Source organism: Anopheles cruzii, chromosome 2, assembly GCF_943734635.1.
Source record: "Anopheles cruzii chromosome 2, idAnoCruzAS_RS32_06, whole genome shotgun sequence".
Classification (NCBI taxonomy): Eukaryota; Metazoa; Arthropoda; class Insecta; order Diptera; family Culicidae; genus Anopheles; species Anopheles cruzii.
In genome coordinates this window covers 17,145,021-17,169,810 of record NC_069144.1, presented here as the reverse complement: position 1 = coordinate 17,169,810, position 24,790 = coordinate 17,145,021, and the positions used below count along the sequence as shown (strand labels likewise).

Genomic DNA, 24,790 nt, shown 5'->3' with positions numbered 1-24,790 from the left:
ATGGCGGACGACGAACAAGCCCGTAAAGTCCACTTAGGCCGTCCGGAGGGACAGAGGGGGCGTGGTAGGCCCCGTGTGAAATGGAGAGATTGCGTCGACCGGGACGCGATATCGGCCGGTATCCAGATGTGGTGGACGAAGGCTCTCGACCGCCAGCGGTGGAAATGTTCCATGAAGCAGACAAAGACCGCTCGGCGGATGTAGCAGGATATGTATGTATGTTTTACCCGGTGTTTTTATTATTTATTCGTTTCTCTTTGCAGCAACTATGAGTACAATGGGGGTTATGCTTTTTCTACCGGCGGCTGCTTGAAAGCTCAATCCTAATCGAATGTATCTCGCTGCCATTTTATTTGTAAGCTATTACAGAGCGTTTTTTCGCGCTGTTCCCTCGCATGGTTGTTAGATTCGTTAAGTGAAAAACCAAAACATAAGAATACATTGTGAGTGAAACGAGAAATAAGGAACCTTAATGATGCGTTCTTAGTTTTGGCCCAGCAGTTCTGGTACGAGAGCGAGATTGCCGGTTATCTTACACTCTTTCGTTCGTTCTCTTTCGAACGTTTCCTTCAGAAACAAACCGAGAAGAAATACTGGCTCGCATATTCATTCGTTTCGATAAGCTTTGTTAAGCGCAGTGTTACGCACGCGGCTGCAATGTGATAAGCGTTAAGTACTTGCGTAGTGCACGTTTCAACTATGGCACCTTTTCTTTACCGCCGCGTTTTAGTTTCTGGCCTTCTTCTGCTCCTCCGAAGGTGGGAGTCCTCCGCGGATTTCCTTCCGCAACCATAAGCCTTCTTAACAGCCATAAGGATTTTTGAATTTTCATCTCATACATTATTTCAGATCTGATGCGGTGAACCTATCCTACACAATGCAATGATCCACTGCAATTCCCTTTTTTGAAACAAAATCATCTATCTATTTCGGTAGCTACCGGATGTGTGCTGTATCTTACACATAACTAGGTGTTTAGGTTTGATGAGTGACAGTGAGCTGTTTCGACCATCCTAGCCGTAACCTCTTCGGCGCTGACTGTTTCCACCGCTTCCGGCAACGATTGTTGCGGATTTGTAGCAAAAGTGTCTCATCGTATTGTTCCACTGTCCTTCGACACACCCGAAAAAGGCTGCCGGCTTGAGGTGGTACGGAATCTCGTGGCCTTCATCGCACTTTACCTGACACGCAGTCCCGTTCGGGATGGACAGCTCGACAGAGCCACTTTCTGCTTCCTTCAGATCACACGCAAAACGTCCATTAGCAGGCGGAATGTCCAGCTGGCAATCGGTTCCGGAAGAAATTTCCCCTTGGCTCGCATCCGCTGCGTAGTCGTCCGATACATCTAGAAACCAGAGAGCAATCTGTAAGCCTTTTCTCACTTTTTAGGAAACTCACACGGGTCTTACCGTTGAAGTTGCAGTACGGTTCGTCGCCTTCCCACACTTCGTCCTCGCTGCACTCGACGAACGAGTTCGGGCGGCTCAGATAGCCACCGTTCCGACAGTGGAACGTACACCGGGAGCCCCAGATGTTGCCGAGGCTACAGATAACCTTCAGGTCGCGGTTTCTAGGCTTGTAGCGGCGGCACTGCTTTACGATGACCTTGTACCGCAGATCGCACGTTTGCACCGTGTTGCCGGTGTACTTGCTGATCACCTTCGCCAGAAAGCTGTACGGCTCGCCGTTCGAGTGTGGCAGGACAAAGTTCAGCTTGGGCCCGAACAGAGTCTCCAGTTCGTACAGTTCCTTCGAGATGGGCCGATCGCGACACGTCACCAGAAACGGTGGTTCGATCAGCACGCCATCGAGACCCTTCCGGGCGATCGCCGTCCGCTCCGGGGGACACTTGATGCAGAGCCCATCAATCACGGTGAACTTTTGCTGCGTTCCGTGGCGTTTACCGTGGGCCGAGGTCCCTTTCGCACCGTGGTTATGATGCTGTTGGAGGTGTCTCTGGTGCTGTGGCCGTGCACTAGCTCGTTTGCGTGCAGCAGTCGCTAAGAGGCTTTGGTGAATCTGTCCGGGAAAATATCCATTGGCATATCCGCCATAATGTTAGGATTTATCTATTTCGAGACATCAAGCCTATATTTAAATGTGTTGATTTTGAAGAGTAAGTCTCATGCCAAAGCAAGCTTCTTTGGTAAAACCAGATGCCAGATGGCATGGAATGGTAAAACCGCTACAAATACTGTAAGCTGAAGCCCAGCTACAAGCCCTCAGGCGTGCCTGTTGCCGCTGGTGTAGTAACGTCCTTGAACGTCCTTGTGCACCCGTCCTTTAGATTACTTACTGCTGCTTCCTGGAGCGTGTTGAGCGGTAACGTTCGGTTCTGATCCGGTTCCAGAACCGCTCCGCCCCCGGGGGGCAGCATGATCGTACCCGTCTGCAAGTTCTCGTACACACGCGGCTTTCCTGGTGAACCTCTGGGGAGGAAACGGTACAAATAGAGTCCCATTAGTCGTCACTCAAACATTTGCTCCCCCCCGCCCGGCTTCCTACAGGCAGCTACATTAATGGGGACGACATCGAGCAGCTGACCAACGGAGTGGTCCAATTGGCGATTGGGTCGCCTAGCGTGATGCCAGCGAGTTTGCGTGATAAGCGTTCGTTTGTTCGACTGATGCAAATCGATAAATCGATAGCCATCTAAGTACAATCTGAGTACGGTGGGAGCATAAGGACACCCCTAGCAGCCGGTCACGACTGTTGCTGCAGTGCCGGTTTGGGTCTCTTTGGCTCAAATACAAACTGTGCAGTGCTGCGCTGCACAGGTGCAACGAGCATTGGTCTACCAAATTGTTTCTCGGAGAATAAGGAAGAAGTCGAATGTGTATATGTGGAGGATAACTTGCTTACCGATCGATCGATTTGCTACGATGCTGTCGACGTGGAGTGCCTGCGGCAGCAACAGAGTACGGTTCTGTGAGCGTGTAGCCGACGATGTTGCGCCCGCTTCGTACGACCCCGGACCGGTGATGGTGGACACGGTACGGACGTACGCCACGACGAACCGTGGCCCTACCTGTCGCCGTCGTTGGCGTTTGTTTGTTGGGCTGCTGGGGCGCGAGGTCTGTTTGAAACGCCGCCACGGGTGGACTGGTACGAAATGGTGGAAGTTCTGTTTTAATGTTGCAACCTATGATATGCGCAGCGGCGGTGTGTTGTGTATGGCGCTGTGTGTTCTCACCCGAGGACCCCGAGAAGCAGGAGGACAGAGGGACTACGAAGGATATCTGCTTAACGCGGTTCCAAGCCGGCAGGCAGTCTAACAAGGTGGAGATCGCCAGACTCGCATGCTGGTCAAGACAGCTGGCGTCAGGTGAGGTGCAACCGATTGACCGCATGTCAAAGTATAATCTTGATACGGATGCAACATTTACATTCGCCCGGACCCAGACGAACGGGGAAGACTTACTCACTGGTACACTATGGCTTCCAATGGCCGGTTAATACCGCGTTTCGAGTTACGCGCCCGGCACTTATCTAATCGGCTCGATGCGGGTATTTATGTATCGGCGCGATCGTGCAGCGGGGTCCCATAACTCAAGCCTAGTGGCATACCGGCGTTCCGCACACTGGCTCGCTACTGGGCCGGCTTTCCGTCGTCGGGGCGGGACGGCAATTGGAATTGATTTGCTGAAGTAATCTGGACAGGATTGCTACCTGATGGCAGTTAGCGATAAGGAAGGCCGCTTAAAGAGAGTCGGTAGGCAGAGAATGTAATTAATTTTCGCACGTGTTCCGGCGAATAGAATACGCAAGGTATGACGCTCGTTAGAGCCTGGTTTCTTTTCTAGTAGACATCTTCGTCTCCGTCGTAGTTTAATTCAGAATGAAGAGTCGTTTGCATATTCCCTCTACGTTCTTTGGGATGGTGGTTTGAGACCTGCCATTTTACTGCATTTTACAGTGCATCATGCATCGAATGTTTTAGGTTTTTTGTGCCTTTTTTAATTTTTTCTGTCTTTTGTTCACATTTTATTCTGTTCTTCTTTCAACTATAGTTGTTCTTCCATAATCTCGAGCGCTTAGAGTTCAGGTTTTGCTTATTTTCCCATTCATGCCGTTCCGTTTTGCTGACATGGATGTACAAGAAACATGTTAACAGATTTCGGGCAACTGTTTTATTGTGTTGTCTGGCCCCATCACCCAGCAAATTGGCCTTCTTTTTCGGACGGTATTTGAAATCTCAATGAACTGCTCCGGACCTCTTTTTGATCCTCCTCGCTGACGCTAATATCATTCCTCATTGGCTTCAATTATGAGATTAGCAGACTTTATCGTCCGCCCTGGGCAGCTGGGCGCCATCGTCGTTTCGATTGGCCATAGCTCTGTTTCGCTACGCCTCGGCCCGGTCGGTCGATATAAGAACGCATAATTTATTTCAAATGATAGTAATTACAAGCAGCAACCCGCGGTGGGAAAAACGGAAAACGAAGCTCGCCGCGCTCGCGTGGAAAGCGCAGAATGGCGTAAACCATAATTGCCGTGCGCACGGGTCTGATCGGATAATAATTTCAAATAAAACTTCACCAGCTTCTGCTGTGGCTGCTCTGACGAGGAAGAGGGTTTCCACCGTAGAAGACTGGCCAGTGCAGACCACGCGCTAGCTTCGTTGGGGGTCCACACGTCATATGGGTCGGCAATACGGATCATTGGCGAAAGGTAACTGCAGCAGCAGGAGCAGCAGCATAACTCCCGTGCCGTGAATTGGACCATAATTAAATGGCCTCTTTCGGGGCCGGATACGGCAGTGTGCCCGAGGTAGGGCCACTTACGGCCACCACCGACTGCTGGCGGCTTCAGGTTCTTCATCAATCATTCTGCGTGACTCGGGACCAAGCCGGTCGGTCTGGGTGACGCACGACGTAGATTGACGGTTGGCGAAGAGTAAATGTTTGTTTACTGCAGAAATTAGCACGCAGTCCACACACAAAGTCGTACTCCACATCTACCTGGGTGCTGGTGGGCTGGGGAGACTGCACTTGTGGCGTGTGGCGGACTCGGACTGAACCCAGACGAGAGATCGAGAAGTGATCGCGGTAACTGACTCCCCGTATCTGGGGATCGCGGGTCAGCTGGGTGGGTGGATTATTTGTCGTCGAGCGTTTAAATTGGTTTATTTACAGATCAGCCCTACGACGATTGATGACTATGCAAATGGAGTCGCCGCTGCAGTCGCCCGGGGGCCCTCGGCTCCACCTCGCGGATTGTCATGTTATGTTGGGTGAAGTTGGGTATGTCGGTAAAGTAAACTCGCCTCACCCCTCAACTCGTAACGATCGTAGGAATCAAAACCATGTTACCCAGAAAGCGTCCGCTCCGACGGCATCGCGCTGTCATCGCACAACTTCTTTTCGTGCTGGTAATCGATCACGTTGAGCAAATCAATAAGCGCACCGGATATCAAGCAGCGACTCGTCGAATGGCTAATTGACATATCGTCGTCTAATCTAATCTGCTTCCATCCCGTTACATCTGAGAACGTCGCCTGGCATACATTTTTGCGCACCAGAACGAACATAGATCTAGCACCTAATGGCATTAGAGATCAGCAGCTGGAGGCCATTAAAGACCTTTGAATGGCTAGTAAAGCTACTGGGATACGGGCACGAGTGTCGCGATACTTCGGCTCTACCGAGCGTGGACCTCCGATAAAGATGTTTTACTGTATGGTGCCCCCGGGGGCGATCGTAAATTTGTTACTGCCACAATGGCCTCCGCTAGGTTTAGGATTGGCGTGGGCTCTCGCAAGAGGCGTTCCATTATAACGCAGTGTCGCTACCAGATGTGCCTCTTAAGCCTAAGCCTGGTGTAGCTCTAGCACCTCCCCAAATTGAATGTGTGATTGGTCCCAATAAGTCACGGTTTACATTCCAGCCGGGTCTGAGCCGGGTTTTCCGGAAGGCTCTAATGGTCGCTGCCGTCGAAGCGATACGTGGAGTGGATACGAAAGTTGCTCCAGAGACTGCCGGAGACAGGACCCTTGCCGGTTGCCGGCGAGACACTAACAAATGGACCAGAATAAGCGCGAGATAAATCCAATGGTCAATAGCAATGTCAATTAATTAATTTTGCACCCCTCCAGCCTTCCAATGTCCGCGGTCCCCACTCGGGTGCCGAGTCTGGCGACCGAGCTCAGAGTGGCGAACACGCGTCGAAACGTCGACACAAATGTTGCTAATAAAATGACTCAGGTTGTGCGACCCCCGACCGTAAGCTCCTGCAGTCTGTAGCAGTAGAAGTACATTAGAAATTTACATACTCGATGCACTTGCGCCGCAGTGGCGAGGACCGCCTTCCGTGCAGGCGCCTAGATTGATTTGCTCGCCCGGGAGAACTCCGTCAGGCTCGTGTGATGAGGCTTCTGAGTGAAGCGAGCGTTGTTGCATTGGAGTTGATGAGGTTTTAGTGTTTCGCGGTCGCGATGCTGCGGTTTCCGAGCCGGTGCAGGCCGGTGATAATCTGATTCTTAGTGTTCCCCCCGCCGGCCGCCGGAATTCGCGGTTGAATTGCGGAGTAAGTAAACTATCCGACTATACTGGCACGGGTCGCCGCTAGGATACCGCCGGCAGAGAAAACGTCATGCGTAAACAGATTTATTCGTTGTGAAATGACTCCATAAAATGTGCGCGCCATTGACAACATCCTGGCCGCTGGTGCGCTGCTGTGACCTTCGGGGCGTTTTTATCGACATCGAAAGCCCGCTCGTTTAAAAGTCGGAATATATGGGATTACTTTGCTCATCAAACGAGCATCGTAAAGCTATTTATTAAACATTATAAAGGCTTTTTAAAGAGCATAGTTATGGTCCTGACCGGGTCGAGAAGACAGTTACGGAGCTGAACGATAACCCCATTCAAACAATAACAAGCTGCACATTATGAGGGGTATGCCGTTGTCTTTCCCATTCGGTGAGGCTGCTTTTGCTTCCTCCGATCAGTGCTGATACACATCGCAGCGCAGAACTGGTTGTAAAATTTGCATTGTTAAGCTTCTGCGGACGATAAAGTTGCCTTCGCAGCGGAAGCGGATTTGGACGGGTCTTTTCAACGACCGCCTCACGAGGGGGTCCCGACCTTTGGGCGCTGGGTGCTAAATAACCGCGACGAAATGCACCGCAGCAGATTAAGCGAGCATCATTAGCGTGATGATTAAACGCCCGAGTCGATCACTGGCTGCGCCACGGACACCTTCTGTTTCGCCTTGTTTGCATTTGGGGCGAGATGCAAATTGGACCAATTCAGGTCCACTCTCCACAGCGCGGTCATTATCACCGCCGGGGAGGCTCCATTTTTCAGGCTGCCGCTTTGCTGGCTGCTCCGGCCAAGGGGGTTCCGTTTTGTGTCTTATTAATTAAGAACTCATAGCATCCCCGGTGAGAGCCTTCGCGCGCTTGCCAAAAGCTGGTCCAAATGTGGCCCAAATAGGCGAACTATTGTTGGCTTGTTGGTCCATCAAAAAACCAGTCATTACCGGCTGTGGACAGCCGCACCATTAGGGGCCGCGTGTGGTGTCGATTTAGTCGATGTCCCTCGGATGAGGATTGGGATTCTTCGACCGCCCGTGGCTATGCGCTTCGGCTGGGCGCCGTTAGCTGCCGCTTTGCCCTGCCACACTATTCATTGGGGACTTCATTAAAAACTTTAAATAAATATCGCGCCTCCTTTTTGTGGTATATTTTCCAGTGAAAGATCTGCTAACCACGATTCTTCGATCGCGGCCATTAATCAAAAGTGTAATGCTGGAAGTAAAGGGGTCCACGGCACGGCGTCCTGCGAATTTTGGAGAAAACATTTCTGCGACTGCAACACTTTGTGAGAGCAGCTTGCATGCGTTGCGTTCGATTAAAAGCGTTTGATAAGCGGATGCGGAATGTGCGAAAAGGAACGAGGATCATACTACGGCAGCGAGACACAACACCACATGCGCAACAACTACACCGAGCTCAGGTCCGAAAACCTGACCGCAGCCCGAGGAAAGCAAACCTGTTCGATGGTCCCTCGAATGCATCGGTCCTTGGGTGGCCAGCGACGTTCGGCAGCACTGTAGGGTAGAGGGTAGAAAACAGAAATTGAGAAACCCATGGAACATGGAACCAAGTGAGCGTAAACAAAATCCCGTGATCGAGTCGGTCGCGTTTTGGGACAGGAATGGCCAGCCCGGATTGGTTTTAATCCCCCTTAAGGTGGCGCGAAATGTGCCCCATAAGCGAATCATAACTAATTATTTACGCAACAGCGTAACGCCCGGCGTTGGGGACATGCAATAAATCAGGCGTCCAAAATTGCCATCCCCATACGAAGTGGAGAAGCATTATTAGAAACCATCCTGCTGTTCGACTGCATTATGTTCATTAAAAACTGCGACAATCGTGAATAATGTGACTTAAGCGCAGTGGTATATTTGGGATCGTTAGCGTAAAATATGGAAAACTTTATTTGGCTTCGGTTAACGGTGTGCAGATATGTTGAATCCAGAACGATGAACACATGAATCTTCGGCATAAATTCAGCGACACTTAGGCACAACACTAGAGGCAGCCTAATTGATGATTGAGAACGGGGCAATAAATAACGATAAATACAGGCTCGTTTGGCAAATACGAACTTTAATCCTGTAACACTGTGGACACACAAGAAAAAGCACACTCATTAACGGTGCTTACAGTGTGCGTTCAATCAAAACCACGTTCAACTGTTTGGTGTAATTGAAAAAAGTGACATTATCCTCGAAACACACGCGCCGCGGTGCGCAATGGTTGATCGTTTAGCGATAAGGCTGCGATCGTTCGGCGGCCGGTTGGTAAATGGTTGTCAACAAATTGAATAATTAGCAGTCACATTAATCTTTCGGCCTGGCGAAGCCCATTCTAGTGCTTCTGATTAATCGCTGCGCCGATAAATCAAAGGTTTGCTGCACCGTATCGGCGCACGAGAATCAAGATGGTGCTTATGATAGGTGCGTCACGAGTGAGTGACGATTCTCAAGAGCGAACCCACCGATGGAAAGATAAAAATCATTAGGGTAAAGACCGCGGACCGCGCAGGCACTCGGGTCCGGAACGCACTCGTGAATGGGAACGGACACCACGTGCTTTCGTTGCACACATTAAGCAAGCCGGCCAGAAAGACAGAGAACTATCAAGTTCGATCGATGCAGTCGCAACACGAGCCAAAAATGTTGTTCTTGTCGTGCTAATTAAGCCGGTTGCGTTGATGTTACGGATTTCATTAAGCCTGATCGATCGTCCTCCGGTGGGGCTACCGTTTTAGAAGAAAGTCCGTCCAAATTTGGTTGAAACAAATGTTTAAATTTCGGACCAAGACAAAGGAATTACAATGACTGTTATCTATATTACGCCTCACTGGCTGTCCTTCGCCTCACTGGCTGTTTAAGAACAATATTTTCTACTGAACGAAACAGTACCTTGAGCATGACGAAATAAACAAAATGGTGTGATAAACTAAAACGACGACGGAGACGGTTGACGGATGACTCATCAGACGGTTCCATTGCTCAGCGAACAATTGTTGTCTGAACACTAAATAATAAACGTGGCACAATCCAGAAATCCGACGATCAACATCCGACGATCAGCTTCTACGCAGAAGGGCCCAAGTCAGCGTTTCCTGCACGGGAGAAATGCGCCCTGAATTTCTCGTCGGCTGACGTCACACAGTGGGGCGATGCAGGTTTTACGATGCACCGGATGTTTAACTCTACCGATCGCCGGGGCGACGGAGATTTGCCTCAACAATGGAATGTGAAACACTTGAGTAAAATGGAATGTGAAGAATGGCCATAAACCACACAGCACAAGAGGCTGGTTTGATGCCTTTATGATTGGCGAGATGTGACCGGCTCCACTTGAGCGACAGTCGCTCAATAACGAGGCGAATAAAGCGCGACCCGCGGTCACTAAAAAGTGCTGAAACATCTTCATAAAATCCCGTGATGCCGTGCGCTTTCGACCCCATTCTGCCTTTCCTTTTCGCTCCGAATGATGCTTGACGGGATGCGACGAAATGATGACATTTTCATACGCGACAGTACACGTTAACACATAGTTTGCCCTGGCTAGCAAACTGGTCACTCTGTCGGCCACTAATTAATTCGCACCCCGCACCGGTAACGATCCGCATCGACGATGCACCCCAAAACCCACGTTTGCAGGTTTGCCCTTCAAAAGCCGAACATCGTCATCGTCATCATCATCATGTGGGGGTTTCGGGGCGGACAACTAATTGGTGGTGACGTTCGTTGATTAGACTTTTTGACCATTCGCCCATTTGGGGGTCGACCGACCGACCGTGTTCGAAGTCTGATTTGTAGTAGTCCAACTGCCGCCAGCTGTCAAGTGCACGTCTGGTCCGGCGGTCCGATGATAGTTGGGGCGTACGCAGATGGGTCCACAAAAAAGTAGAACTAAACAGTAACCCCTCAATTAGAGCGTCAAACTGCTTCGCTTGGCGCACCGACAGACCGTGTCAACCGGGACATCGCCGAGCGCTGCAATGTGAGGTGAGCGCAAGCGGGTCTTACGTAGGATTAGCTGAGAATGGCCAACCTAAAAAATGTTACACTATTGCACAAACTATGCAACAACTTGCACTCTCATCTGTGGCGAGTGCCTCGACGACGAGATCCTTTAATCGAACTCGACCCGTAATTGTTGGCTTTTGTTAGTTCATTTACGGTTGGTCTCAGCGGTTGGCCAATGACACTGCATAAATTGGATCCTGATTTGTGGCCGGGTGCGTTGTGTGTGGGCCTGCATCCTGCTGCCGGAGTGGGGAAAGAATGGGGTCACCTAAAGGGCCCGGAGCCGCGTCGAGCCGAGCCGAGTGACCCGCGCCGGGGTGTGATTGCCGTTTGATGTCGTCAGGGATCGCTCGATTGACTTCCCCGGACCACGTTAGTGACCGGGTGTCGACAATTGCAATCTATCGGTACTTGATGTGGCTCGAAAGTGCCACTCGTTGGGTTCTCCAAGTCAACTCCGTCATCACGTTGCCACCACGTCTACTGTCCTGTAGCAGCAGATCCAACTAAGAGGTCGCTTAGCGGCTGTGAGAAGATATGTTTTGATATACTTCCAACCGATCGTTACACCGTGGTAGGGATCTCCATCTAGGGGCGTTTAAAATTCATCGAGCCGTGAGATTTGATTCCACAGCAAAACACACTTCTCACCTCACGACCATCAACCCATCCGTGGCCGCTGGGTGCCCAAGAAAACTGGCCTTCGACGCCTGTATGATTTATGCATAAGTGGCTACACCCTTTCCGGCGCCGGGACCCTGGGCGCGCTCTTAGATGTGGCTTTTCTTTTTGAAACAAAGTGCAAACCCAGCGGGTGGCTTAAAATTGATTTCGCTTCGAAGCTTACTCCACTTTAGCGTGTCCCGCGTCGCGGTCGCGTGTGGCTGTTTTCGGGGGTTTCCGTTCCTGCCGATGCTAATCCATAAATCTATTGTCCGCTGACGTTTGCAATCAAAACAAGGATCGAACCGTGCCGACCGCGGATTAGGAAGTTGTGATTTGGATTAAAAACCAATTTTTCTAACGTTTGGCCAATGGCCCTTTTTTGTTGTGAATATCTGGGACTTGAGAAGGCTAGTTTTTGTTTTCGTTTTTTTTGGGCCGTTGTCTGGCCGACGTCGGCCGCATGTGGCGGAAATGGCTTAATTTATGACCGTGCAGGTTGAAAATTAATGTGTAGCGCCTTGGGGGTTTTTAACGCGCGTTTGAAGCCGAAAGCAAATTGAGAGTATTCAATTTATTGGGCTCAAAAGCGCGGTCAACTGTTTCGCTCGTGATAAATTAGGTTCATTTTTGCACATTTACATCACCTCAAGGCTAATGGAAAATGGGGGACCATTTAATATTATTTTCGCAAACCGCTGACCGCTCTCGCCTCGGATCTAAATCGTTTTATTTTAAGCTGACGTTAGGAAAAAAAGATGGCGCCACTGTAAGACATCATCATAACCGAAATGGGGATCCTGTGCGGTTAATAAATTATACTTTCACCAGACCATTAGGCGATTAGGTGTGTGTATTTTTAGTGCGACGCGAGAATTAGTTGGTTCGGTCCGGCCGAGTGTGGGCCGAGCTGTGACATCGTGCATCGTGGACATTCTCGGCATCAGGTGTGTGAGGTTTTCTCGTCATCGCACATCTATCTAACGAGAACGATCCTCCGTCGGGCTTTATGTCGGCGATCGGGTGGCCGATGTTGTAAAAGAATGATGAATGCAATGTTTTGACTACGTTAATCTCCCCCGGTGCAAGGAAGCAGAAGATCTATTATATCATCCCCTAAAAGCGTTGCCCAACACGTGCTTCACAACCCACCAGACGTCAACGCAAAGTTAAGGCAGAATGCCGGCCAGAATGCGAAAGACATTAATTCAACGGGTGGTTAAAATCCTCGCGCTTCAATCTCGCGTTGCTGCGCTTCAGCACCGGCGTTAGCGTGAGAAAAATGGTTATCGGCAGGCTGGTCGCGCGCATGAAGACTACCGAATGAGCTGCAAACTTCCTGCTGCATTTCGCGGTTGTTTACCCTCGGGTTTATGGGCTGTAATTGTCGCCGCATGAATTATGTCCACCGCCCGGGTGCCAGAATTTGGGCGAATTTCAATAAAAGAACGGCACAAAATTGGCATTGGTTTAGCAAATGTGCCGAAATCACTGTCTGTTCGTCTCGTCCATCGTGTGCACCAAAAGAAAGTGATTTATTGGGTCGCCATTATGGTGTCACATTATTATGCCACAAGTATCAACCACGAGGGATCCGAATGAATCATTGCGAGGACCCGCAGCCGTTGTTGCTTTTGAGTAGCGTGTTTGTGTCCGAACGATGACGATTGTTTTCAAACACGGCTCGACAGCCATAACGCCACCGCATCTGACACTGTGTGGCACTCGTATGAAAACAACGTGTCAGAGTTCTTTTAATAAAACTAAATAAATGAATGAATTATTTCATGCGAACGTCTTGTGACCTTGATACAGATTCGGAACGGCCACTTGTTGCCGAATACGCTGATGCAACGATATTGCAAACCGCGGCGGTTTGCGTAGCCCAAACAAATCTAGTGGCGGCTCAGTGCAATTTCACCAACTTGCATTCCATGCCGATCTGGCGAGCGATCTGGCAAACGGGTACTTGAGAGGCTTCACCCAATGCGTTTGGCCCATATCGCATCGATTGAGCTACAAGATCGATCGATCGATCGATCAAAACCACGGCTCGATGTTACGCAGCTGACACCATACTGTCATTCGGGCGATGTGATCATCGTTAATTTTTCTCGATTCGAGAAGACAACTGGTGCCCAGATGCCGATCGATCGCTCGGTATAAATATTCGCTGACGCCCGACATCTCCGTCTTGAGAAAGCGAAAGTTATTTTATACATTTATTTAATTCCAATGTTTAATTCTTATGAAGATATGACTAGATATATGACTAGAAGTAAAATTTTGGTCCGAAAAACCATGGAACCTAAAAAACTTGGTCGGGTTTTCAGGAAGTACCACCATTTCCATTCCCGCGAGACAGATCGGCATGGCGGTAACATCCACCTCGTGGATCATCATATAGGCGGTACATCATCTTGACTGACCGCTCCGTTCCGTTTACAAACACGGCTTAAGTGAACAAGCCGAAGCCGAACCGCCGACACCGAACCTGCCCTCCACAAAACCCTCCCGATCGGCAGGCAGGCTGGCAGAATTTCGCTAAATAAACATCCATCTTCTGGCAGCGGCCGGGAACACCGGGAGCGCTGTTTGGGTTGCGCCAAAAGTGGCCCCGGCGCCAAGTAGTAGGCAGTGGGAGGCAAAAAAAGGAAACAAAATCATGCGGCGAGTGCGATGGGTTTGATTGGCATTCCGTGCTCCTGCCACTCCTGGCTGCGTTTGGTTCGCTTCCGATGGTAAATAGTTTATTTAGTTTGCGGAAAGCGGAGGGCGATGGGTTTTGGTGGTTCTGTTTGGCGATTGGGGCGAAATGATCTGTTAAACGGTATGCGCCGCTAGTGGTTCGATTGACGTAAGAGGGCGCGTCACTGAGGATCGGGTGGCCATTTTCGGGCGCAAACACAACTTCAAAGTTTTGCTGCTGAACTGAAAACAAGGTACAAATCGGACGGGTAGAAAGTGATCTGAATATCGCTTCCTGAAATCTATAATAAGCGTGGGTACCGTGCTTTGGTGTCAAGGAATCGGCAAGAACAATTGCCCTATAAACCTCGGTTCGGTACCTCGCCGGTCCAATGATGCTGCATTAAAAAGTCATCCATCTCAGTTCTTCCATTTTTACCACGGTCTCGCATCAGTTGCAGTCCTGTTGCAGTTGCAGAAAAAAGGTTACATTACAGACAGCTGGTCACTAATAGAGACGTTGTGCACTTGCAGTGCCCAGCGTCACCATTCGCACGACCCTGCTGCGGTCGTCATTAGAATGTGGCGTGTCCGCGAGACACGGTCTGCCACCGTGATGAGGGTGATGGTGATTGATTACTGGTCAGCTAAGTGAATCCAATTTCCTCCGGCCCGTCAGTCCACCGCCAGGCACTGCCTAGGCGACACTAATTAAACTAGGGCCCATTTGTGTCCGGTTTGTGGCAATTGTTTTGGGAACTGACGCGCCTGACCCAGACTGACACTCGGTGCAGCCGGAACGAGTCTGCGCGTCCGTGATCTGATGGTCGTGATCTTTTCTGATTGCAGAATGTACTACATGGGTGTATCGCTTTATTTCGCTTAATGTGCCCCAACGTTTATGACAATTACAGTCATGTCGACAAGGGCTAACAATGCGATACGGCTTTGCCCTGCCGTTGCTCCGGCCGGGCCAGAATGATTGACGGACTGGGTAGCACGGATGCTAACGATGTGGTGATTTATTTCAATGAATTCCAAGTTGAACAAGGTAATGTCTGAAGCAACACACAGTAACATTCTAATTACTTTATGTCTCCTTGAGCAGCGTAAGTGATATTGGCACTACATTCGAATGTAGGCCAGTTCTTCGTTTTAGCCATCGGGACGCGGTAGAAATCCTAATGTCCGGGGCGTGTGACGTACAACAAGTTGTTCGTCTGGTGGCGGGCTCATAAACAAAGCCGCTACTAAATTATGGCGGACATCTTCACGCGGCCGTGTTGACCACATCTGGGACGCCGGCCGGTCCGGCTACGGTAGCGTAAGTCGCGTGCGCTGCGCCGGACTTGTTCCGGACCTGCTGCAGGCATCCGACCCCCTGCTGGGTGCCCAATGGCTGCCGGCGACGGTAGGGAGGCTGGCTCGTGGCTCGGGCGACGAAATTATGATTCAATCGCGGGCATAAATAAAATCGTTGCAATCGTTGAATTTTAATTGACTGTCACATAAGCGCGCCCGATAGGGCCGCCCTGGAACTACCGTGGCTGGGGACGAATGTGTTGAAGATGACCGCGCGCGGCGCTATCTGGGAATCGCTGATCAAGTCATAGTGTCAACCGGACCCTGTTAGTCCGGTGCCGCGGTACGGGCCGGGGAATAAGTCATCTTGCGTTAGGATCCGGAACTCTCGTGGACTCGCGGGTGCGTCACGGAGGTTAAGCGAATCAGCGCCGCGAAGCTCTGATTTATTGGACGAGGAAGCACAGACCCCGACGTCCCGACTGCATCCCAGCAGTGTGATGTCGCGCCGTCACGGTCGACACTAGGTTTTGGGTCAGTGAGGTTAATGGAGTATGATTTCTGCGCCGACAGCTCCCAAACTGTCTGGCTGGCAGGGTGGTTAATTTAGGTGTCGTTGCAGTGTCCAGAGACTTCTTCCGATCGTGACGAGGATAGTTCTTTTGGGAAGCATTGATGATTGGCGCGGAGATCTTAAAGTTGGAGAATGCATCCTGATTATTTTTAGCCATTTTACGCGACGCGACCGGCTTATCCACAAAGAATGTCCGAGATGCCTGTCAGTGAAGCGAGTGTACGATCGAAGACGTCACTAGGACTTTTGGCACGGCCGTTCGGAGTGCATCGTCCTCAAGTTAACTAATTAGTCGCGGTCAATTTTCGCGGCCCGCCTAAACAGCCAAGACCTTATCCGTTTTGGTAGGGTATTTATCATTTTGGTCGCTGACCGTAGAAAGCGAAGTGTCTGTTGGAGAAGCGCGTTGAAAACGCTTAAAATAAATCTCCCTCTTTTTGGGGCCGAGCAGCGGGCCCGGATCGTTAAAAATAAGAGATGAGTAATTAGTAACGCTGTCGGTGTTCGGTAGGTGCAGTATTCGAGTCCGTGAACTTGAAAACGATACGGCACCGACAAGCCTTATGAGTAGAGAAAATTTATGATGGAATCCCATTTTTGGCGTGGCGTTGAAAGACTAGTCGGCGATCGATCGATAGCAAGCGATCTCAAGAAATCGATTGCACGTTGCTTAGGACATTCATTATTCCACCCCGGTTACGATGGTTGTTTTCGAACCGCGCTCGCTCTCGCGCCTGGTGTCGGGAGATCAGATTACACTTCAGCGATACTGGAAGGTCATAGTTGCGCCGGCGCAAAGGGACTCCATTGACACCCCATTTAAATGCGTTCGTCTGCTGCCGACGATTGGGTGCGGTCGTAAAAATTCAAAGGATCATCATCGCGGGTCGCACGACTCGAGTGAATCCCATCCAAAATGGGATGATGGGATTTGGGTTCGGAAACATAAAACATTGGAGGTTTGCGTCTAGCAGTTAAGTTCACCGTTGCCGAGCGAGACGAGTCGTCCGAAAAACGTAACTTTTGGGGCAGGTTCCACATCGCGCCGTTTGCTTACGCCGGGCCGTGCGAGATTAGCTCTCTGGCTCCGGCGAGGGTTAATGAGCGTGGCATAATTTAACGATATAATCGAACGGAAACCCATTGGAATGTTAATCAAATTACTATTCCCCGTGGCTTCGGCCGACCGGGTTGCACTGTGTAATTATTATAAATCGTTTCGACCGCGACCGGCCCCGGGGCTGTCTAATGAAGTGAAAAAGCATTTACAATATTTATGTAAGATTTTATTCGCAGCTGACCGCGGGATTCGAGGTGTACAAATATTTGGGACCTTGTAAAGAGAGCCACGGACACGGAACGCATCAGAATGCATAAAATCCGGCAGTAAAGCTATGGCTGTTTGTTGGACAAACAGATTTGTGCAAATGCGTCGCTCAACAGGCGGCTAATGGTCGTTAAAAATGATCTTCGCCGGAATTGGCATTAGCAATTACCAGCTTCCTGGGCGAGGTGTTAAAGTGGGTCTGGCGACATAATTCTGTTTGACAAACATCGCCCGGGAACGCCCGGGAAGCTCTTTCTCGTTGTGCGATAAAGTATTGGCAGAAAAAAAGTGGACATTGTACGTCGCCATCCAGGAACACCAGGTCTCGGAGACACGGATACCTATTAAAAGCTGTGCACAATGGCAATTGCTTCTGCTAACTACACATGTCACGCGGAGAAAAGCATCCTATCAGCAAAATCCATTAAAGTATCACTCTCTCTCTAAGCGGAGTCTCGTTAGCATGAAGTGGGCCTGCCAACAATAGAACTAAGATGGGGTTAGTTTATCAATTTTTCATCATAAATCATAAGGCAAAACGAGCAACGAGCTGTCGTGAGTACGGACATGCCCAGAAGTAACGAGTCTTCGAGAATGCCTCGAGACTAAGGTCCATTCAGCCGACACTGACAGCAGAGATTGGCGGGCTACTCCACCGAAAACAATATGTTCATCAGGCTCAGGCAGACGTAGGTCGTTTGACGGGAAAAGTTAGCCCCCAAAGATCAGCGTTGTGCGGTGCGGGTTTCTAATAGCCCAACCTCAAAATGGTGGACTGCAAGACGACTCCCCACAGCCAGCCGTTCGTTCGCGGCCCGAGACGCACAGTGCAATTAAATTTCAATTTCTCCTCCACTTTCGCGAAACGGTGGACAGCGCATACTGGACAGTGGGTTCCCCGAGGGCGCTACAGACACGACATCACGGCCAAGCCGGCCAAGTCGGTAAACGCACTTGAGTAATGGTCACTCATTTGTCAGCGAAGGAACCACCTCTCGGGCGGCGGTCTCCGCAGACGCGGTGGGACCGAAGGGATGAAGCCATCCATTTCGCTAGCGCCTCGCCACACGCCTCCCGAAGTCGGAACACACGCCGACATACCGGCACGAAATGGCAGTCGAAATGGCTAGGCCAAACCCCATCCCACGTGCTACGGCCGCGTGCGTACCGCGAATCGAATTATTCTAATTTACGACTGTCTTAAACGCCGATTACCACGCCATTTAAAACGCCCACCGGACGCCCAACTCCGTGCTCGGGGGTTGTTGATTTTCTGCAACGATCGAGCATAAAATAAATTAAAAAATATAGCCCCCGGGAAAAGGATGAAATGCAACCGATAGCCACTGTAAACGGTGCGCGATCCGGTAGAAGCGTCACAAGATCACGGGATGTGGGAGCGTGTATCACTGGCTGACAGATGGGGCTCTACTGTCAGTGTTTGTCCACCCTGGCGTTGTGAGCCTTGTTTTTGTTTACCCCCTCGGGTGACTTACCTGTCAGACTGAACACGCCGAGCAGGGCGAGCACGGCGATCCACGGCCGACCTGACGAGAAGGGGGCTCCTTTGGTCCGATCGGCAGACACTTTCCGCCCATTCCACGGATCGTTGGCTGACATGCTGCCCGGTGGATTTGCAGTATACTTTTTATTTCTCACACTCACTTTCTAGGGAAACAAATTGAACATCCGTTACCGTTGCCGCGCGAGGATCTCTGGGTCGGGTTCTAGTTGGGATGAAACGACCGCGGTCACTTCTCCTACTCGTCGTGCGAGGAATTTCTTCACCCGTCGACCACACGCGCCGAAGGAATAGTTTTCGGTCCGTCATAACAAACAGCGTCGCGCCTCGAGGATGCGACGTGAAAAACAGAGACTCCTCACGCACGCGGTTCGCGTGTATCTTGCGGTTACGGCGACGTGGTTTGTTAATTGTCACGCCGATGATTTATGCGTCGTCGTCCGCCGGACGTCACTTCGCGGGCGCGAGTTATGGTCCCAATGTTTTGGGTTGTCTGCCGGGAGTTGCAGAGAAAGAGTTGCACGCACCTCCGTTGACGGGTCACAATAAGCGATTCTTCTACTTGATCGACTTGAAACGTACGATTGCTTCACGATTTTGCTGAACCACGCGAACGAATTGTAAACGCTAAAAGCTAAAATTCGACGCCCGGTCACAAGGCAGCCGAGACAGCCGCTCTCGTGATCGAATATGTAAATCCCAACCCAGTGCCACATTCGGTGATAAATTATGTTTACAAGCATTCACCATCCTACTCTATGCAAATCCATGGCGATCCGTTTGTGTTCTAGACGCGGTGGTCTGGATTCGTTGAGCCGTCCCATTTTCGGAACAGCTAGGTCTTTCCCTAATTATAACATTCCAAGTATGAAAGTCCAAGGCCGATCCTCTTGATCCTCGCGAACAGGAACTCTCGAAAGATTCCGAACCGAATGATGGATCGCAAAATAATCTAATCATCTGCACCTCCGTAGTGGTTGCCGGGATCCTCTCGCCAGTGGCCAATTTGCCGGGAACATTTGTCATTCCATTTTGTTGGCGGTGGCTGCTATGGGCGGTGCGTAGGCTTTCAATAAGTTTCTTTGCTGTCGCCGGCCAAAAAAAAAAAAAAATGGCGCACCATGTAGCGGGCGATATGGTTTTTGTTTGCTGCGTGCGTGTGCTTCACGGAACACGCCGTCAATTAGTTCACCCCACATGGTTTGACGAAGGCGACGTGAAATTTATGCAAAGTCCCACGACCAACCTGGCGTGGCTTAAGCCCTTAGCTGGACTAACCCCACAGCCCGCCGGCAGACGATTAATTGCCAAAAATATGTAAAAGAAGGCAGTCTCCTTAGGCTCACCGATCACGTCCCCGGAATGGCGCATTTCGTCGGTTCCCAACCGGCCTAGGACCTACGGGTGGATCAAAACAGACGGATGATGAACCACCGCGTATTCATGCCGGCACACGGCGCCTAATGTTTACAATCGATCAATTTTGATCGCATACGAAAATGTTGAAAATAAATTTAATACACGTCGTGTAGGTCGCGTGGAGTCGCGTGGATACCGTCCCGTGCACCTGAGACCTGAGTCCAGCGATCCCGGAATACATTTAAATGGCGCCCCTTGTCGGTCGGTTGCACCCGTGGAGCATAAATTTGGACGCTGCTGGCGCCAACGTGCAGCAATATAATGTTTAAGCGGTGTGTTTAAATGCGCCAATCGGTACGCGATCGTGATTTATGGACTGTCCGTTCGTGTGCAACGTATGCGACCTTTTCCGTCAACAGGGCTTGATCCGTGGCAATAAATTAATGGAACGAGCTAGCCGGAGTGATATTAGAAGGAGTTTGCTTTCTTTTTTAACTGTTCGTTGTCGTTCCTTAACATGATTTAGAACATCGCGTAACGTGATCGGGAGATGCTCTTTATGGGGTTTTAATTAATTGCTGGACATTAAACTCACACCGCAGGGGTCATGGCTATTAAGGAGGCGTCTATGAGAAGATCTGATAGTTACGAGTCGATATAGTGAGTTAAATTAAGAAGCACTCAAACTGTTCCGATAGAAGAATAACAAGAAGATGGATACGTTTTGTGGAATGTGGGATCTTTATGTGTATTAAAATGTTACTTATATTCTGGTGACAAATGACTCACAGCAGTGTGATTAATCTTTCAGTGTGGAGCATCTTTTCAGGGATCGCAGTGCTTGCATTTGTCTTCCATTTTGAACGATCGGTACATTTTTGCGCTTGGCGTACCTTCAAAACCGGGGATTAAAATGCAGCTCTACCACTTATAATTAAGTGTCGCAGTAAAAATGAAATACGAGCGGCACCAAATATTCGAGCCAAAAATGTGCAATTTCGTGCCAGCGAGCCGTGCTTTAATTTTAAATATTTGGAATATTTTCTTCAATATAAAACACATTGCAAATTGCGAGCGGGCGCTTGCTGCTTTCCGAGTCGGCATTTTAGAAGCTTGAAATGTGTTGGGATTTGCATCTTCAAGGATTCGTCCGGTTTTGAGAGCAATGAGCAAACGGTTTATGGCTCCTAGCTTTTAGTCCCCTCGCTGTTTTACCAAGCAAAAAAGCTGCATGGGCAAAAGTGGGTCCGATTTTACTACTAGAAACGATATCGATTCTGGTAGCTTTTGGACGCGAGCTGCTCTACTGGTTAGGGATTAAAAATTCAACAAATTTGGCTATAAAATTTAATTTGTTTAATGCGTTCGTATCATAATCGGATCAGGCTGCGCCAGTGGGCGCGAGCTATAAATTGGGATCAAATTTCCGCGTTTTCCGAGTCTAATAAAATTATAATAACGGCATTTTATGGGCACAAATCATTTTCCTATTGCTCTCTCTCATCTGATCAGTAGCGTGATTTAAAGGCTCACTGTGTCCACAGACGATGACGTGCGTGCAAAGGGCGATCGTCGGTTCGCAAAGGGTCAACGATCTTCCGTCTGCCGATTGTTTGCGCATAGGATATCGGTGAGCGCAAATGCTGCGCAAACACAGAGTTGGCAGTGTAAATGATGCATTTTATGCACTTACTAGGTGTTTTATTTGCAGAACTAATAGCACCATTGAGTGGTTGCAACGGTTTAACGTGTCTGTTTCACTGGAATGGGCAAGAAAGAAACTGGAGAATACCCGTATCACGGGACGTAATAAAGTAGCGAGTTAACTGCCAGGGAACAAGTGTTCGCCTTCGTATCGGGGACCACTTGGACCGTCCATCGTCTTAGCTAATTAGCTTCCGAGTCTTAAGAATGGCACGGACGGGAAGAAAACGATAACCACCCACAGCCTGAGGCTGGCCTTGGCAAGGTCAGCTCTACATTTGTGCAGTGCTGATTTTTCTCATTCGCCGTCTACATTTCAGCCTTCACTTAAGAATGCAGTATGGTTGTTTTACCCTCCATTTTTGAAAACAGCAAGTTGATCGGAACCGCTGCCTTCAAACCTTGCGATCGTGGCCTAGAAGATAGGAAAAAAATCCACAAATCAATATGCTAATGTGACGACTACCATATCGTGTCGCCGATCGCCAATCGTGCCGTGGTCCGAGGTGGTGATTGTTTTTATTTTCAAGTTTTGTGCTTGTGCCTTCCCGACGACGATTAGCGATGAAGATGAAGAAAGTTTCCTTCGTCTCGCAAAATGTATTCCAAAATGCTGGGAAGTAATCGAAAAAGGCCGAAAAAGCTTTTAGCTTCTTCTGCCGTCCAAGCACCAGGTGAGGAGATTCTTGATCAAAATTTGTGGTGGTAGTGACATGTTTGTATAAGTCGGTTTATGGCGGCCTCTTGACTCCACTGCTGCTGATGGCAGCTTTATGCTGGTGGAAACGAAGAATTCATGTCCGATACAGCAAGGTGTTATGGGCTGTGCTACGCCTTTGGTGAACCACTAATTAACGATTAAAAATCCACGTTTTTGACGCTTCGATGTTTGCTTAAGGAACATTTGAATTTCTTATGCGTAACACTTTACGAAAGCGAGTTTTCTGTTTCTCCAAAGGAGCACACAGAAATAAAGCAATGTTATTGCCCTCGTTCTAACAGTTACGTGCAGTTAGTAGTTTAGACAATCGTCGTGAGCGAAACCATGGAAGGTCTTTAAGAACACTAATGGGAGCCACCCATTCTTTTTCCTTTTTTTGTATCACAATTTATGATACCTCTCAGATCACTCACATCCCGATGAATATTGATATCAATTAACAGAAACCCTAGCCATGGCACGGTCCGCGGACTATCACATAAATTAACATATTCAGATCTGCACCACCAAGTCGGGCCACCGCCTTAAGACACCGTTATCAAAATTCGACTTCGCTCGGTTTGTGACGTAAAGGTCCCGGAACCGGTAGCCGGGTGCCATAATTGAGTCCCACAGCCAGCTTGCGATCGCCTTGTGGCGAGCTAATTTGTTGTAAATGTTGCCTAAAGCTGCGAAATTTGACGACTGTACGACTGAGGTTGGCACTAGTACTCTGTTTGAAGAACGTTAACACATGTTAAATGAATTCGTAGCTAATGGTGCTAAATAACGTTAAATTAAAAATATTGCACACTTCCTAATCTCGCGTCACACCGAAATGCCAAATTAACTCGCATTTACGGCATTCGAATGCTGTCGGCGGATCGTAAATAAACTAATGGCCGTAAAAGGGTGGTTTAGTATGTTTTGCTCCATAAAACTGCAGTCGCAGATTTAAGATTCGCTCCACCGTGATACTGGAAGCACTGTCGGGAATGTCTCGCGACGGCCCGGCACAACCGCTACAAATTGGCAAAACAGAGTAGCCGAAGGACTGAACCATTCGTCGGCTGGTGGAATCCGATCGCTGGCACCGCGTTGTACAGTACATTAGCGAGTAATTTATGTCGCTAGCTCACGATAGACTCAGACAAAATCTCCGTTTTTGCGCGATTACCACCAGCAAACGGGTGGCATAATTTATTGCGCGAAGGAGTCAAATGGTCTAAGACACTTCGTTACCGTTTCTTCCGCACAAACTTGGAACGTGCACCTGATTCGATGGTTTCCCACTGATGAAGGTTGATTTCGGGTCAACGGGATTAGCAATTTGATTTACAGTTACACTCGCCACTCGCAAGATGCATCATCTCAGTTTGTTCTTGTGGCTACCGCATGAATCATCGAGGAACTTTTAAATTATCGCTTCAATTATTCGCCATTCACAAGCCACAACCATGTAATTGCTCCTCAGATTTTCGTTCTGAACTTTTGAAACAAAATAACACTTTTTGTGCACACTTCTGTTAGCCGCTTAATCCGCATCCCGCAAACACTCACAATTATCCTGTTGGTAGCACGAACGCTACGTTATTAACTTGTTCCTCCTTCAAAACCAGGGTTCGGTACCAGAAAAACAAAACCCAAACTCAATGATTTAAATACCGTCTTCCTGGCCTGGCACTGGAGTATATTAATAATTCGAATCGTGATATTCGCTCCTGGTTGATCGCGATCGGAGCCACCTACACGCGCAACTGCACTGTCCGACGGACGACCAACGACTGCCGGCCGCGAGAATCGGATTGCGGCGGACCGGCGGACCGCGATACTCACGATGAAGCCGCGAGTGTCGAGCCGAACCGCGAACCGAACGCAACGCAGGAAGATGATGGGGTTTTATACGCCTTTTTTCGGAAACAGACCGGCCACGATGAACGTATGAATGAAGTGAACGCGCAGAATGCGGTGCGCGAAACCGCGCTTTTCTCGCCGGCGTTCAGACTGCCCGATCGGTTAGGTGAGAAAGTATAGAAAATTCTCACGCCCGTGAAGCGCCAACTCGATCAAGAGGAGTGAAAGTGTTGGAAATCGATGAATGAACCCTGACCGAATGGGAGGACCGTTGGAAAAATGATCGTTTGTTCATCTGTGTATTTTGGTGAGAGATCGGTCTCCCTTCCTCGTTTGGCGGTCGTACCGATCGTTGGAGACTGTGTCAGTGGAACTATGTTTATAAGCGTTTGTTAAGCCGAAACAGTTTGTTTACTTTAAACCCCAGTGCCCTACAATTTGAATCTTATTTATGTTACGTCGAGCTGCGATAGTAAAATGAAGTACGAGTTTGAGCAAACTTTATCGTTATTATAGTTCTTTCTCAATGTGATTTCGTTTTGAGAT

General features: G+C 49.3%; 1 protein-coding gene across 2 annotated transcripts; it reads right to left on the bottom strand.

The window, feature by feature from the left end:
• Nucleotides 1-234: 234 nt before the first annotated feature.
• On the bottom strand, nucleotides 235-24,156 carry LOC128278002 (uncharacterized). 2 transcript variants are annotated; one of them, XM_053016629.1, is made up of 7 exons: nucleotides 24,056-24,156; nucleotides 18,602-18,773; nucleotides 7,995-8,052; nucleotides 2,863-3,102; nucleotides 2,297-2,429; nucleotides 1,410-2,019; nucleotides 235-1,345 (listed from the first exon to the last, which is right to left on the bottom strand). In XM_053016629.1, exons 2-7 carry the CDS (start codon nucleotides 18,723-18,725, stop codon nucleotides 1,014-1,016), a joined length of 1,497 nt encoding a protein of 498 aa, XP_052872589.1. In that variant the 5' UTR covers nucleotides 18,726-18,773; nucleotides 24,056-24,156; the 3' UTR covers nucleotides 235-1,013. The 2 variants fall into 2 exon arrangements, with proteins under 2 accessions (XP_052872589.1, XP_052872590.1); XM_053016630.1 differs by lacking the exon at nucleotides 2,863-3,102.
• Between the last annotated feature and the right edge of the window lie 634 nt (nucleotides 24,157-24,790).

Excerpts from the sequence above, each read along its gene's own strand:
- LOC128278002 (XM_053016629.1), bottom strand. The coding sequence starts at position 18,725 with ATGTCAGCCAACGATCCGTGGAATGGGCGGAAAGTGTCTGCCGATCGG. Across the intron at positions 8,053-18,601 it reads CGGCGTGTTCAGTCTGACAG|TGCTGCCGAACGTCGCTGGC; the intron begins GTAAGTCACCCG and ends TCTACCCTACAG. Across the intron at positions 2,020-2,296 it reads ACACGCTCCAGGAAGCAGCA|ATTCACCAAAGCCTCTTAGC; the intron begins GTAAGTAATCTA and ends TTTCCCGGACAG.